The following is a 16560-nucleotide window of genomic DNA, read 5'->3' as shown; positions in this document are numbered from 1 at the left end:
TCTTCTTAACAGTCATAAAACATTGTGCCAGCACTTGAAGGAGTGAGACTAAGGAAGACACAGTTAAGCTTTACACATTAGTACAAGACTGATCCACATTCATTCCATAAATGTGTCTCCTCCACCACTAGAAACACCCACCGTCTGTACTTTGGAGGTATTGTAGAAATGCTTCATGCTTAAAACATCTGTGCTAAGCTTTCTGCCAGATCAGCAGCTTTTTTTATTCTGTGTGAGGCTGACACATAGCTGTAAAATATCACTTTCTAAAGGAGGTTTTCCCACCGTTAATCACCGCTCATCCCCAACACACCGCGCTCATGTTATTTATGGGTCAGTCCAGGAGCCTGACCGGTCACATACAGTCCAGCCAGGTACCTCTGCTCTGTATTTATTGGTGCTGCTTCAAACACATGTGGTTTTGTTTAGTGGCGCATCTTGCCTCATGTCTACTTCTCTTTTCCTCCTGTCCTGAGAGAATATGTTGACACTCATCTGTTTCTTTGTATTAGCGCCTTCTGTTTTCTCTCAGACTCGTTTACTTTCTCTTTTCCTGTCTTTGTTGCTGTGCTGCTATTTTAATCTCTTATGATCTGGCGTCCACATGCATGGACATCACATTTTGGGTTATATTACCACAGTAGTTAATTTTTTTTATTTGTTTTTATTTTTTATTATTATTATTTTATTAATGTTATTTATTTATTTTATTTTTATATTTTTTAAAAAATATTTATGTATATATATGTATTTTTTTTTAAATATATTTTTTATTTTCTTTGTATTTTTTATTTTCTTTGCTATATGATCAGATCAAATCGCAAGGTGAAATAAAAAAATGCATATCAAACAAGAGCTTGGGTCTAAATAGTAAATGATCACACGTTTAATGTATACGTGCTCTTGTGTGTCTCGATGTGTGTGCAGGAGTCCCACATCTCCCGGCAGAGGAGGACTGTCGTTCCCTCAGTGCCCCAGAATGCAGAGCGGGAGGCCAGGAGTCTGTTTGCCAAAGAGGTACTATAACCCAGCAGACCCACGTGTGTGACTTGGCCCTATTTGGTAGTAAACAGCTTATTTGCAGCAATGACATGTAGTTCTTTCTAAAAAAAAAATAGAACAGGAAGTTCTGGAATGCAAAAAGTTGACATTACAGCTTCTCACTATTCTTTTATTAAATGAATCTGCTTAATTAAAAGCAGACAGTAGTTCATCTCTTATCAAACATAAACAATGAATTCTTGATGATTTCACACCAGTCTTGAGGTTCCCTTGAGGTTCACAAACAAACAGTTTGCACCGTCCAGTAGTAAACACATGCTTTTTGTGTTGCTCTCTTAGCAATGAAAAACAGACCCTTCTGGTCCGTGATGTGGACATACTCGGCTGCTCTGCCAGGCCCTAAATCAGCGCGCATCAGCCAGCTCTCATGACTGTGATATGGCATGGAAACAACTGTCATACAGATTGTTAAAACAGACCCAGGCTTACTCAGCGTTTATTGAACAAAGATCCATTCAGTGGACTTAACTGAGAATATCTGCTCGCAGTTCCACGCTGAATCAGAAAGTAATGTGTACAATGAAAAACATCTTGACTAAATGGAAATTATGGCTAAAGAGGTCTTCTGCTAGTTTGCAGATTTATTTTGAGTTTATAAATAAATTATCAGGTTGGAATCTTCTCCCCAAAATACAGAACCGAGCTCTCGTCCCTCCTCCGTGACTTGGAGTTGTAGGAAAAGGCTGCATGCTTGGCTACATAGCGCTCCTGTCGTATTTTTTAGTGTATCTGCTGCTAATCCAGCTCTCTGTGTTGACCTGTTTGGCAGTGCATCAAGATGTACAACACCGACTGGCATGTAATCAACTACAAGTATGAGGCTTACTCCGGTGACTTCCGCATGTTGCCAAGGTAAGTAAGATGAGAAGAAAATGGGCTGAAATAAATCAAGATGTAGTTTGAATATGTGGAAAATGTTAGAGATTAGAGCTCAGATTTTCATGCGAAACAACAGCAGTTCCTTACTGTCAAACATGTAACATGTACAAGAGATTTACTCTGCTCGCATTAATCTTCTGGATGATGGTACAAATCATAAGTGCAGCTCTGATGCCTCTGCAGCACGGAGAAAATGTTGACGGCAAATTTAAAGAACTGCAGAGTTCAGCCATATTTTCCTCGGCACAGCAGGTGCAGCCCATGTGTTTTGAATTTGTATTTCATGGTGATAAAGCAGAGCGAGGAAATAATTTTATCACTGCAGCCATGAATTGGAGAAACCTTATGTGTATCCCAACTACGTCAAAAAAAAAAAAAGACAATTTGGTGCCGGAATAACTGACCTTAGCAGAACGTGCAAAGTAAATGAGACAGCGCAAGTGTTGTGTATGTCATCAGCTGATTCAATATAGTATATTTATATATAGCTGACCCTACTAAAGGGAAAGGGAGATTTGTTTACTGACCCTTTGTCTGTCTTTTTAAAGCAAAGGCCTGAAAACAGACAAGCTGCCAGCTCACGTGTTTGAGATCGATGAAGATGCCAAAGATGAGGTAAGTAGAAGGTTGTGAGTGTTGCTAGATCACAGGCATTGATCACCACATGGACGAAGAGTGTTCTGCAATCGACTTACGAGGCCCTTTTTGTACCGAACGAGCATTTAGTGGTCTTCTATAAATCTTGCACAGAAATCAAAATGATTCTGCCCAGCGAGGACATGCAGTGAAATAGGGATTGTGCAGGGTCAAGCTCTGGTGACTTATGGACTGTTGGTCCTTCAGTCCACCCGGCTGTGTGACCCTCCAGAGACTGACTGTGGGACGGTGAAACCAGAAGCCTTATATGTCCTATAAATAGCTCCCATCGATTCTCCTCCCCCTACTCTGGCCGGATGGGAATAAACTTAGACAGAGAAAAGGTTTAATTGAAGGAAAATAAATGCTGCTGTGCTGCCAGGATGGGAAGGGAGGAGATGGCTCTATTAGGTCTCAGAGTAGCCTCTGCTGCTGCTGCTGAATTATATCTGCATTATCATTCGTGGCTGAGATTTAGTAGCGCCTTTATCCAGTACTGCAATTAAAAATGTTAAATGGATTTTAGGCAATAGGTGACAATGCCAAATACGTATGTATAGGGTCTAGCAGTGTGTTTGCTCCTGGTGGCTGGAAGGCTGTGAGTCGCTCTGGCCTGTCAGATGAGAATGAACGATGAACTTGAGCAAGCTGCAAGAGGACAGAAGCCAGCCAATTAGATTACAGGATGAGACAGGAGCGAGAATAAGGGGGAGGTGTGACGCACAGAGGACAAAACGGCACTCCAGTGTGATTAGGCTCATCTCCATCCTTTTCACTTATGATATGCGTGTCATGTTCCCCGCTTACATTAAATGAATTAGACCTCTGAATTCTTTCGAGAAGCCGGATGCATCACTCCCGAGGATGCGTGTGCGAGAGTGAACACGAGGAAACCAATCCCTTGTGATGAATGTTTGTGTTTTCTGTGGTGCTAATGAACAGTCCCATGAGATGGAGAGGCTGCGCTAACAGGATGGAGACTAAATTATGATGATTCCTTTATGTGAAACTTAAGACTTTCCTCTGAAATGAATGAGTTGGCTGGACAGTGGCTGGAGTGTGATCATCATAAAAAAATAAAATTTAAAAAAAGTCTATAAATACTGTAAATAATGTCACTAACATTACATTTTTTATACTCTGCAGTGTCTCTTGCATGCTTGATATACAAGAAGCGTCAACCTGAATTAAGCAGCATAATGAAGGCTGTCTTGCCTGATCCCCAGTGTTTGTGTTTGCGTCTGTCAGGACACATCGTCGCTGTGCTCCCAGAGAGGAGGCATCATGAAGCAGGGCTGGCTCCAGAAAGCCAACATCAACAGTAGTCTGTCTGTCTCCATGAGGGTGAGTCACCACCAGACCTCCTGTCTGGAATTCATACAACATAGCAGCAAACGAATGAAACAAAACCACGCAGGGATCAGAACACAAGTAGGCAGATTTCGTTTACACGTGACGGCTGAAACCCCAGGAATCTTATTCAATCTCATCATGCTGTACGTTATAGTAAAGAATGTTTGGATCATTTTCAGTCTAGAACGAGTACATCGAAACAGGAAATACGTTAAACCTACTGCTGTTCATTGTAAACCTACAAACAATGAAATAAACATAAAAGCATCTTCCCTTCAGTCAGGAACTGAATTCATTTTCGCAGGCAAGTTAAATTTACTCTATGCCAGATGTATTTAGAAGCCACATTTCATCCTGCTGTCTTCTGTTATGTGTTGTTACAAGCTGATGGATATGAACCACCTTCTCCATTGCTGTGAATTGCAGGTGTTCAAAAGGAGGTACTTCTACCTGTCTCAGCTCCCCGACGGCTCCTACATCCTCAATTCTTATAAGGATGAGAAGAACTGCAAGGAAACCAAAGGATCCATCTACCTGGACTCCTGCATTGATGTCATCCAGGTACACCAAAAAATCAAAGAAAATGTCAAAAGCAGCAACTGTTTTTTTTTTTCCATTTTACCCACTGTATGATGTTGTCTTGTGTAATTAATCTCACCGTGTGTACTTCCCTTGTGTGCTCGCTGTGAGTTTTCAATTCTTGGCATGAACTCCCGCCCTCGTGAAAGTCAGTGTGTTTCCTAGTCCCGCCACGCTCCAGGGGCTTTTAGCTGCTTTTATTGGACAGATTTACTGCATTCCATTGACTTGGGCCTAAAAAAGTCTGGTTCTGGCAGATTATGAGAGGCTGCCGCTATTGGCTCATGGCACAGGCTGGTACCTCATTCAGGTCTGCCCTCGCTGACGACGCTGCCAGGAAGCTTTCAGTTCGATGAACACGCTCAGGAGATGAATGGGCCCGAGTGAGGGGACTCATTCTGGCTAGTGGGTTTGATGTGGAAGCTTTGTTTTCCATGAGAACCAGGTTGTGCACCTGTTTATTCATGCTTGTATAACACTGGCTCTGTATTTGTTACAAAATGAATGAAATCCCTGCATGGTCTGACTATATATTATAGATTTTTTTTAAAAAACTCTTTACTTTCTACTTTTAAATTTAAAAACAAATATTGCAAACATTCCCAGGCTTTACACAAGGAGGGGAAATGCTTCTGCTCCGTTAGCTCCATATGCACAAGCATTTTTCTATCCTTAGAATTTATAAGTCTTTTGGTTTCATATAGTTTTTTTTTATATTCTGTTGTAATCCTCTATGTTTGACCACTCCCTGACATTCTTATATTTTATGGCTGTGTAATTTCAGTGCCACTGTGAAGCACCTTGTAACTTTGGCTTTAAAAGGTGCTATAGAAATAAAGTTCCTTACATACATGCCTGAAAGACAGCAGCTTTTACTGATAACATATCCTACACAAATACAAACAACAAGCTTTATTAAGTACACTGTGTTTTGAATTCATCAGAAGCCATGCAAGAGATCTAGCAAAGCTCTAAAACAGAATACATTTTTTGTCCTCAGAGTCCCAAGATGCGGCGCAATGGTTTTGAGCTGAAGATGCAAGACCGCTACAGCCACTTCCTGGCTGCAGACAGCGAAGCAGAAATGGAGGACTGGGTGGTCACACTGAAACAGGCTCTGCAGAGCAGCACTGAGGCCGGGCAGGACAGGAGGAACGGTACAGAGTCGCTGGATTGTGCCCTAGGTGAGCTTTGCCACATCTGAAAACACGAGCCCAGATCATCTTTCAGTCAACCTGGTATTTATGGCCTTATTGAAAAGTTTTTGCACAGTCATGGTCGATTTAGCAATGATGATTGAGCATAATCTTTAAGCCCTAAATAATGGTACCCGGGGTTACAGTAATCCCTCTCCCTGGCAGAGGAGAGGGTTCAAATCTTTGGTCTGAGATTTCTGTTATGACATTTTAATAGCTTCCATACTACAAAGACACAAATATAATAAATAGACTTAACACCACACTTGTTGTTGCTGCCAGTACTGATAAAGACTTGACATATTTGCACATCAGCCGTAAGCTCTGGCTATATTTATTTGTTTTGCTGTTAAGTTTCACTCCCAAATTCTCTCGAGCGATCATCTCCTTAGGTGAAAGTTACGGTGAACTTCTCAACTTGTTGTTTGTGCTGAACTGTGGAAGAATGCCAACAGTTTTTATGCAGTTTAGGTATGTCTTGCCAACATCTGCGGGCCCCCTTTTTTTCTTGTATAATAATAATACACCCTCAGTGAAATCCAATAGCTCGGTCACAAATCTCCCAGATGCTGATGAGACACTGGGAGATTGTCCAGAGAGACGGAGGAGGAGTTAGAGTTCACTCGGTTCATCATCTGTCACCTGGGAGTCAGCGAATTGTGATCTTTTTAATTTGGCCACTGTACTGGAAGATATTAGTTTGTCCATCAGGGAGGACAAACTAACAGGCAGCCACATAGAGAACAGAACTGAGTGAAGCAGAGCTTTATGGGGCGTTGGTGTTAAGCATTCATGATTTTCTGTTTGTTCAGATGAAGACACTGCCAGTCAAGGTAAAGGCGAGAGCCTGCTGGAGAGCCTGGGGAGGAACTTACACACCGAGCTCATAAAGGTATGAAAAACAGCTACATGGGTGCATATTTTTTGTAGTTGTGTTCATGCATTGTGGGCAGGCAGGTCATCACACATTTAGTGCAGGCGATAGTAATGAAATAAAAACAGAAGGATGTAAGACAGACATACCTCATCTCACAAATTAATCTGAACCTTTGAACCACAACACATTAATAAGCTCTTATTTAAAAGTCTACATAATGGAAGAGCTGCAGAAGAACCGCTCTTTTGTTGGACTCGCTGCACTCACAGTTTTCGCAGCCCGAGAGCTGCAGTGTTTATCCCGCCGAGTCCGTGCTGCTTTAATGTGTCTATAAAACCTGGAGCTACACACAGACAACAAAGCCCTCTGTGCTCTGTGCTGCTGGTTCACTCCGTTTGCTTTGGGCCACTCCGGCACAGCTCTTCCCTCTCCACGCAAAAGATCACTTGAGTTTTGTCTGCAGGGCTGGGCACAGTGAGAGCACAGACAAGGGGAAGGAGATGGATTAGGGCTCTTACCGTGACCAGAGGGTTTGATTTGTTTTGTCTCCATTAGATGCCTTTTCTTTCTCCCTTTATGTCTGATGCGTCTGTCTTTCTCTGCCTTCTGCTGCGGCTCTGTTTTACTAGCAGAGAAAACACAATCAGGCTGAACAGACTCTTTTGGTCCATTAGAGTGTGAGCGCTAATGCTTTGTTTTGAAACTGTTGTTCTTTATTTCCAGAAATTCAGATTGTTATAAGTGAATAATGAAAATAAACTGCTTAAGTGTAGTTTGAGAAGAGAGCTTAAAATGTGTAAAGAAGTTGAATTAACAAGTGAAGGGCAAGAAAACAGGGTTTCGGCTGAATATATATTAAAAGACACTGAATAGGTTTTACTTTAACTGCATTCCTGTGTTTTCTGTGTGTCTGCAGTATGCCAGAGAGACAGACCAGCTCAATAAGATCAACAGGAATGACGGCAGACAAAAGCTTTTCTCTCTGGATCCTGAAACACAGGTACAGAAGATTTTTTTTTTTTCTTTTAACGCTTGGTTGTCTTATGATTTATTTATTTCACTATTGATTCAGACTATTTGAACTCTCCTCCCCCACTCTTTTCCCTCTCCCTTTCTCCACCTCCCGTCTTTTACCCGCATCTTTCCTCTCCTCGGGATCAATCTTTTCACTTCACCTGCTTCCTCCTCTCCTCCCTTCCCCGTCCGATATCCAGAGGCTGGACTTCTCAGGCATCGAGCCAGACGTGAAGCCGTTTGAGGAGCGTTTTGGCCGGCGTATCGTGGTCAGCTGCCACGATCTTACCTTCAGTCTCCAGGGCTGCGTTAATGAGAAGGGCGACGGTGTCCTCACCAATGTAGGTCATTGCTTTAAATCCACAACAGCTTGTTTTGTTTTCTCCTTTTGGAACCACCTGCACTAATGTCTATGCTTCAGCTACTACTAAAGACAAACTGTGGAAAAGTGAAAATTAGCACCACAGGATCTATAAGAATAAAGAATAGCTTTCCATAAACAGATTATTTTAGACTCAATGAGACAAAATGTATTGACCTTTAATCTTGAAACTACCACTTTCTGCTTCAGGATGTAATCACAAGTTAAAAAATATACATCTAGTATTGTGTTTCTCTATGTATATTTCTAAATATGTAGGTTGAGGCCACACCTAACAGACTTATTGACATTAAAAGGGGATTTAAAGAATCTGAAAATCAACTGTAAACTGTAAGACCCCTTTAACACGATTTTATCTGTCTGCTTTCACACACTTGAAACCACACCACACAGCTTTCCTTTTCTCACCAAAGAGCTTCCGTCCTCGTCACTCTCTGCAGCTCTGCCCCACATAATATACCTTCATAATTCATGCTAGTCTGGCTGGAGGCAATAGAAGTAACCAGGCTAAAAGAGGATAACACAACTTACTGCAATACCTTTTTATCTTGTTTATGGTAAGGAAAACAAAGTATTGAAAAAGTCCAAACAGTGATTTCATTTTTGGTATTTAAGCCATGAGCTTTCAAACAAACAAGGACGAAAGGTTATGCAAAAAAAAAGCCAGTTTGATCAATGTGGAAACGTGTGATGAATGAAAATCTCCTGATAGCATGAGCCAGCAGTTTGGATCATGTGTGAGCGCCGCCTTTCTCAGAGTGGATTGCTGGAGTCATAAAACATTGACTTAGACCTCCTCCTCCTCGCTGGTAGGAGAAATGAACCGACTCATATTTGTGGTTTGGGAGCAGCACATGCTCTCTTTCCCTTTTCTTTAGTCCTTCCATCGTCTCAGACATGTTTAATGTTTATGGGATGGAGCGAGTTTGTTCATCCAGGCAGAAAGGAACTGTCTTGAAAAACGTGTGGGTGGGTGGCACTGCTATGGGAGAAACGTTTGCTTTCAAGCTGGACATCAGCGAACGGTTGTTGTCGAGGCTGACATATTGAAAGAATATAAATATTTTATGCTGACATTTATCCCTCAATTATTTGGCGTAATTTATGTTCCAATCTTGATTGTTGCAGATGATTTTCTTTTAATGGTAATGTTTAAGGGAGATCAGCAGCTTTATAGGGCAGGCTTAGTCAAGTTTTATTCATATTTTTACCACATATTACATGCCGATGTTTCTATGAAACATAAAACATCAAGCTAAAGCATCGACATATAAGAAGTATTTATAACTCTAGGCTAACTCTTTCTGAGTCCTGCATTCACCCTGCAAAAGATCACTGAATGTAGTTCTGGAAAAAACAGATTGATAGTAAAAAAGTGGATATTATGGACTAACGGTGTTGATGGTGTCACATTCAGGAATGCAGCTACCTATTAATTTCATTATCAGCTAATCTTGCAGTTATTTGTTTGGTCATTTTTTAATATTTTGGTTTATAAAATGTAAGAAAACAAAGAAATGCACAATCAGAAATCAACACAGGCATATTTTTGTTGCTTATTTTGTCTCGCCAGCAGCCCAAATTACACCGATATTGTTAATATCGGTGTAATTGTTAATTGTTGTGACATTTTTACTTAAAGATGACAAACCATACATCAGTTAGGCTTCTGTTAAATTTGTTTAAACCTATTGATGAATTGACTAAGTGTTTCAGATCTACTCCAAGGAGTGTACACTCACTCCAGCTATTGTGTAGATTCCTATAAATCCAATATTTGGTGTTAAATGTTCCCCCCTAAGGACTGAATAAAAGTAATGTGACATGTGTTAAGAAGTGAATCCAAGCATATGATGTGCCTGAAATGTGCAAAGCCTCTTAAGCATCTTCTCCGCTGAATCCCAGGTGGAGCCATTCTTCATCAGCCTCGCTCTCTTCGACGTCTCCAAGAGCTGTAAAATCTCGGCCGACTTCCACGTCGACCTCAACCCGCCGTGCGTCAGGGAGCTGCTGACCGACACCTCTGCCCAGCTCTCCCCCTCGTCTGACTCAGACGGTGGGGGAGGAGTGAAGGAGGGAGGAGGAGGAGGAGGTGGTGGAGGAGGGGGAGGAGGCGTCATGGTGAACGGAGACTCGGGGAAAGGAAACGGCCTGCCTGTTCTTCAAAGAGTGTCAGAGGCTCTGCTTCGCTTCCCCACACAGGTACGGACCTGACTGCATCTGAGGAAGTGACACTCGCTGAATCATGTGTTGTACAGCCAACCAGAAACGGGTACAAATCGTGAATCACTGTTGTATCATTTATAGTAATCTGGGTGTGAAAACACAATGTCCTATTCTTACTGTGAAGCTTATTTTGAAATCGTTGTCTTCTGAAATCAGTGTTTGAAATTTGAAATTCAAGACCACAGAAACTACAAATAGAGAATAAAATTGGTTAAAGGCAGAGTTGGTGACACAAAAGATAAACGCAACTTTCCAATATATAAACCTCCAAGGCAAATAATTTCAAATATCTTTTGTGTATCTATACTGCACGATGAGTCTAAATAATGCTGCAGAACTTTATTGTGTTGTTTTTCTAGGATTTCTTTAGGTTTATAATATCAGTTACAAGCAAAAGTTGCATGAACACATGGTGCCGGTTTATTAGGAAGGGATTTGGCAGTCCTGTCATTCTGTTGAGTTTTTTTTCTGATGTGAAACTGATTCAATTCCTGTTTCTTAAAGTTTATTGTGCTTTTCTTTGCTCTGGTTGCCACGTGAAGAATATGCAGAAAGTGAGCATTAGGTCAGGTTGCAGTTTGTTCTTGTTTAGTTTTGTGTCATGTGTAGCTTCTGGGACACTAACGTCACACAAACTTTGTCTTTTTGTCTAACAAGTCCAACGTTTTGGGATTATTTCTGGTAGTTCTCTGGAGTTTTCTTTAATAAAGTAATTTGATAAACTGACAATAATACCCTTTGACTAAAGAAGCTTAAGGTACTTTATCAGTTTACAAAAAAAAAACGACTAAACAGTTAAAGATGAACACATAGAAAATCCTTTTTTTAAACTCTGTCCATCTGAGGACGCACCTTAAAACAGAGGAAACAACCTCTACCTCCAGAGAGAGTACTGCTCTGTGTGTCCTCAGAGGACCTTTCCAGTCCTCTGAAACAGAGGAAGTTGAAGCATGAATACAAAGAGCAGCTCAACTAAGACACAAATAAATTCAGTTTGTTAATAGCTAAAGCTTACAAGAAACTCCACTCAGAGGATTAAATTGTAAATCACTCATGCATTGTTTATATTTCCCTCCATTTCCGAGCCTTCTCCGTTTGTGTTTAGAAGCTGCCATCAGTCCTGCTTTGCCTTCAAACGTCCTTACACAGCTCAGTGAGGTGACAAACTGCTGAGTTGCCGTTTGCCTCTGTAGCGCTGCTCAGCTTTCCCATGCTGACTGCAGCTGGTGGACGACTGTGCTCTGACTGCAGGAGTGTGCTGACGCTGTGACGACTGAGTAATGGAGCTTTTTAGTCAAATACGTGATCGCTCCCATTTAGTCCCTTGCTTGCCGTTTTCATGCCTTTGTGATATTTTCAGATGCTGAGTCTGTCTCAAGGCAGTGCTTGGTGCTCGTCCAGAAGGCTTCACATCAGTCCTCTGTTTTGCTCATTCAGCGAGCATTTGCAAGTGATTTGAGAATCGCTTTGGTCTGCCAGTTTTCTAATGTGAGCTCAGTGCTTGGTGATGTAAGCTTTATGTCTTTTTGCAGTATTTCTAAGTCCAGAGTTTATTTAGGAATGAGTGATGCCCATGTGTGAGCGTTACTTTTGGCTCAGGCCTTGTGTAAACTCCTGCAGGTGCTATGAGATCAGCACACACATGGTCTGTCCCTCACCTCTCGCTGCTTGGCTCATTTATGTGATTAAATCACTCAGCAAGACTCTTGCCAGTTGTAAATTAGCAGCAGTACGGTTGTGAAACTCACTCAGATCCTCACTTTCCATTTCCGTGGAGCGGACTATCACGGCAACCAGCCGAAAACAGAAACAACTTAAATGTGAGAAGATGATTAATTTGAAGTGACAAGCACTCAGGGCAGAAACAGGAGTTCTAATAGGGAATGTAGTGAGTAGTAGCAGGACTGTTATAAAGAGTTTGAAAGCTTCAGACATGAAATAAAAGCACAGTTCCAGACTTCCACTCAGTGCTACGCTTTGCCAGCCAACATCTGTGAAAGCTCTACGCTAGCAGAGCACACACACATACACACAAACATATGCATGCAAACATAGCAGGTTCTACCTCTGTGATTAGTGTGCTATTATAGCTTCAGCACACCACAGTTTAATTTAGGTACATTGGGTGTGGTCCAAGGACACAGTCTCCATCGCTTCTATCTCTCCACTGCAGTAGCCGTGTGGAGGCCTCTGCGCCAGTTCATTACATAAGTCACAAATCTAATACATCTGTCCGACTGCGAGCCTTGAGGAGTTTCAGTGTTTTTAGCGATATGATGGTTTATGCTCGCAGAACGAGGCTGTGACACTGTTTATGAACTCTTCTGGCAAGGGTAATGTGAAAATGTTGCACTTACAAGCTTTTTAAACCGCATCGTATGACACGTATGGCGATGAGTAGCAAGCAACAAATCATAGTGTCGGAGATTGAAACCAAAAGCAGCTGCGTGCGGCCGCGTTAATACTGTGAGTGAAGGCAGAGGATGGACAGGCGTGTTAGCTGGGTGTGTATTCGTCTGACTGGCGACATGCTTGCCTCCTCCTAAAAGCATACTATTATTATTATTTGTAATCGTATGGCTTGGTCCGATTGTCATTTCTGTCCCCTTGAGATGTTTTCGATGACACTTAAAGCTTAAAGACAGGCCCTACCTCACCAGACCATAAACAGATGTGAGCCCCGTGTGGTTTTCCTGTATAGCTTCAGCTCACGTCAGCCATTTCCCCTGCACTTGGCTTGACACAGTGGATGAGTCTGAAATGCTGATGATTTTCTGTTTGAGTACAAGTGGTTTCTCTTCAGATCCATGTGTCCATCAAGTCTATCCTCTTCATATTCCAGCTGGGAAACTTCTAGAGGGATGATTGTAATGAATGACACTTAGAGTCTGCCAAATCAAATTACAACCGCAGGCCTTGTTGAATAATATATCACCACTTCCCTACGCTAATTAGACTTCTTATTCAATTCCTGCTCTTCTCCTGCAGGGTATCTTTTCAGTGACCAACCCTCATGCGGATATCTTCCTGGTGGCCCGTGTGGAGAAGGTGCTGCAGAACGGCATCACCCACTGTGCCGAGCCGTACATCAAGACCTCTGACATCAATAAGGTCCCCCTGCCTTTGGGCTTTCACCTCAGTTAGGAGCATATAAATGATGACAGCAAGCTCTAGTTTTCATTTTATGTTTACTGTGTGTGTGTCTTCTCCAATGTCTCGCCAGACCGCTCAGAAAGTGCTCAAAGCTGCCAAGCAGACATGCCAACGCCTGGGCCAGTACAGGATGCCGTTCGCTTGGGCTGCCAAGTAAGACAGGAATAATTTATGAGTCAAAATATTACACTGTAATAAATCTGTTTGGATTCATCTTTGAAGCGGTCCAGTTTGAACACACGTGAAGATTAGCAGCCTAGTAAGCACAGGATTTTAAAACCTTCATTTACAATACATGTGTCTTTTCACACAATCTTAAAGGTTTCTAATTGAAAAGCAGGTTAACCTGATATGTTTTCTGATCTGGTTTGATCAGAATCATATCAAGATATTAAAATATTGAATGTAACGGAGGCGAATCTTAATTTAGAATCAACTCAGTTAAATGATCGTAACACTGAACTGTTAGTTTCACTTCATTGTTCTATTGAATTGTTGGAAAGAGCTCAGATGTGGGCAGCTGACAGTCATTGCAGTAGATAAATATGATATACTGGACATTAAAGTAGTACTAACTGCCTCATAATCGTCCAGTTAGAAGTGCATGAGTCTACATTAACATTAACATTAACATTTGATGCTTTTATTGATATATTTAACCCTGAATGACCGTGTAAACATTCAGCTTTATGTGTGACACCATGTCCTCCCAGGCAGGTGTTCAAAGACGCTCAGGGCAGCCTGGACATGGACGGAAAGTTTTCTCCTCTCTATCGCCAGGACAGCAGCAAAATCTCCACCGACGACATCATCAAGCTGCTGGCCGACATCAGGAAGTGAGTCACCGCCGCTCCCCTGCTGTTTAAGCTAATGCTTGGTTACTGTTGCGCAAAACAATCACGTGGAAGTGTATTTATGCCTGGTAAGCCTGTGTATCATACAGTGTCGCAGAGAAGGCAGGTCATCTTATGAATAAATAACACTCCAAAAATGTTAAAAGGCCCTTCATTGCACCTTCTTTTAATGTGATTTTTTTCCCCTCGTCAGACCTGAGAAGAGCAAACTTCAGACCATCCCTGGGCAGCTGAACGTCACCATTGAGTGTGTCCCACCTGATTTCTCAAGTATGTTGTCATTTTAAGACACTCCCCTTCAGAGCTGAGAGAAATACTTAGATCTTGTACTTTTTTCACTTTGGTCTTGTACTTTTTTGTCTTTCTTTTTAAATCTATAATGTTACAGCATAATTTATCTGTTGATTACATTTTGTATTATTAAAGTAAATCTGCAAAACCACTGGTAACAAAAGCTGTCAAATACATATAGTGAGGTTAAAAAGTACATATTTGAATTGTAGTGGAGTAGAAGTATGAAGCCACAAAAAATGGAAATACTCAAGAAACGTACAGCACATACTTCAGTAAATGCCACTGCTTCTGTTGTTTTTTGTATCTGTGTGTAATAACAGCTGCAAAATTTAGATATAAATTGACTGTCATGTGTTCTTACTTTTTATTAAAAACAAATCCATGAACAAAATGAATCAACTTTTAAAACTAGCAGTTAAAGCTTACAGCCTACTGACACATTTTGTACATTATTTTCATTCTAAAATACATTACCGACGTACGCAAGGCTATAGTTACAGACACACAAGAGTCCTCCGCTTTCCTGTGGCCTCGACAGTTTCAGTTGTCATGTTTAGCTCCTGCTGATTTTTATCTCGACAGCAGTATGTGAAAACACAAGAATGAAGAAGAAGAAGCCTGAACTTCTTGATCAACAAGATTATGATCACACAATAGAAACATGTGCAAAAACCGGACCAGTGGTTCCCTCACAAAACATGTAATGTAGCATGTCAGTCAGCGTCACAAAAGACAGAAAGATGAAAGGGGGAAAAAATTTAGAAAACATGTTCGGTGATGGAATGTACCCACATGCAGATAAAAACAGGATTTAGTAGAATTATAGGAGATCACATCGTCCTGCATCAATCGCAGCAAAGTGCATAGAGGCCTTGCCAAGGAACAGAATGACTGTCAGCTGTTTTTGTGATCAATATTTATAAGATTGTTTGCGCAGAGAACTCAAAAGACAACTCAATGACCCTGAGTTGACTCTTTGGCAGTGACACAAGAAGCACAGCAGAAGAGATTTGTTCTCTAACTCGTCATGTTGATCTGCGTCTCAGATACAGTGACGTCCTCCTACGTTCCCGTCAAGCCCTTCGAGGACGGCTGTGATCGGGTGTCAGTGGAGATCGAGGAGTTCCTCCCCGAGGAAGCCAAGTACAACTACCCCTTTACCTCCTACAAGAACCAGCTCTACATCTACCCCCTGCAGCTCAAATACGACAACCAGAAGACCTTCACGAAGGTGTGTGACTCTGAGTGAAGGCGGATAAAAAGATGTGATGGTGGCAATAAATTCTAAAGAGCTTTCATCATGGATTGACTTCCGTGTTATTGCTGCCAACAGAGAATGAATCACATGTCACTCACTTATTGATTGTTTGTTTGGCTGTGTGTCCACGGACTGATAATGTTTCCTCCACATCAGGCCAGAAACATTGCAGTCTACATCCAGTTCCGAGATTCCGATGAAGAAGGTGCAGCCTCTTTAAAGGTGAGTTGTATGTACTGCACGTCATGTAGCATTTAAACTACTAAGTGAGTTACTGATATACACAGTTCATCAGTGGTTGCACAGAGAGGTTCTGCTCTTAGAAGCGCTGTTGATCCGATACAGAGCACCTGAGTATTAGCATGCGGCTAATCTGAGAGTTTGAGAGTAACAATACAACCTCGTTCTAGATATTATGAGGATGAAGTCCAATATATACAAAAACAATACTGCAAAATATAATCAGTATATTACAAGATGTTAACAGTCGATTGTAAACAGGTGACAGTAGTGAGAAATGCAAGTGACTTAAAGTTACCAGTTTTCCAATTAAAAAGATTTGCAGCTGTGGAAGTGAATTGCAGCCATTTACATGATTACATGGTATTTAGGCTTGTCGTCAACTAAAGAAAATCTTGAAATTGTACCTTGAGTTCAACGACTAAGTTATTTTTTTGGGGAAAGAAGTGAGTGCACTCTACCTGCTCATTTTACTAGCTCAAATGAATTAAAAATAAACATAAAATGCTAGTGCCTGCCACGTATTGAATAATTTAAGCCTCATTTTATACTGAAAT

The 16560-nt window shown here is 41.4% G+C and overlaps 1 protein-coding gene across 2 annotated transcripts in view; it reads left to right on the top strand.

Moving 5' to 3' along the window:
- Positions 1 to 16560, top strand: part of dock11 (dedicator of cytokinesis 11) — a 63897-nt gene that overhangs the window by 8716 nt on the left and 38621 nt on the right. For both annotated transcript variants that reach the window (XM_008287166.1, XM_008287164.1), the window contains exons 3-18: positions 928 to 1017; positions 1832 to 1914; positions 2490 to 2556; positions 3826 to 3921; positions 4357 to 4491; positions 5510 to 5693; positions 6518 to 6597; positions 7499 to 7582; positions 7797 to 7937; positions 9884 to 10180; positions 13193 to 13315; positions 13428 to 13510; positions 14071 to 14193; positions 14405 to 14481; positions 15552 to 15736; positions 15920 to 15985. In XM_008287166.1, the coding sequence (XP_008285388.1) occupies positions 928 to 1017; positions 1832 to 1914; positions 2490 to 2556; positions 3826 to 3921; positions 4357 to 4491; positions 5510 to 5693; positions 6518 to 6597; positions 7499 to 7582; positions 7797 to 7937; positions 9884 to 10180; positions 13193 to 13315; positions 13428 to 13510; positions 14071 to 14193; positions 14405 to 14481; positions 15552 to 15736; positions 15920 to 15985 (1914 nt within the window). The remainder of the gene's footprint in view (positions 1 to 927; positions 1018 to 1831; positions 1915 to 2489; positions 2557 to 3825; positions 3922 to 4356; positions 4492 to 5509; positions 5694 to 6517; positions 6598 to 7498; positions 7583 to 7796; positions 7938 to 9883; positions 10181 to 13192; positions 13316 to 13427; positions 13511 to 14070; positions 14194 to 14404; positions 14482 to 15551; positions 15737 to 15919; positions 15986 to 16560) is intronic.

Source organism: Stegastes partitus, unplaced genomic scaffold (genome assembly GCF_000690725.1).
Source record: "Stegastes partitus isolate 25-593 unplaced genomic scaffold, Stegastes_partitus-1.0.2 Scaffold489, whole genome shotgun sequence".
In the NCBI taxonomy this organism is placed as follows: domain Eukaryota; kingdom Metazoa; phylum Chordata; class Actinopteri; family Pomacentridae; genus Stegastes; species Stegastes partitus.
Note: the sequence above shows the minus strand (reverse complement) of the source record. Positions and strands in the feature narration are given on the sequence as shown.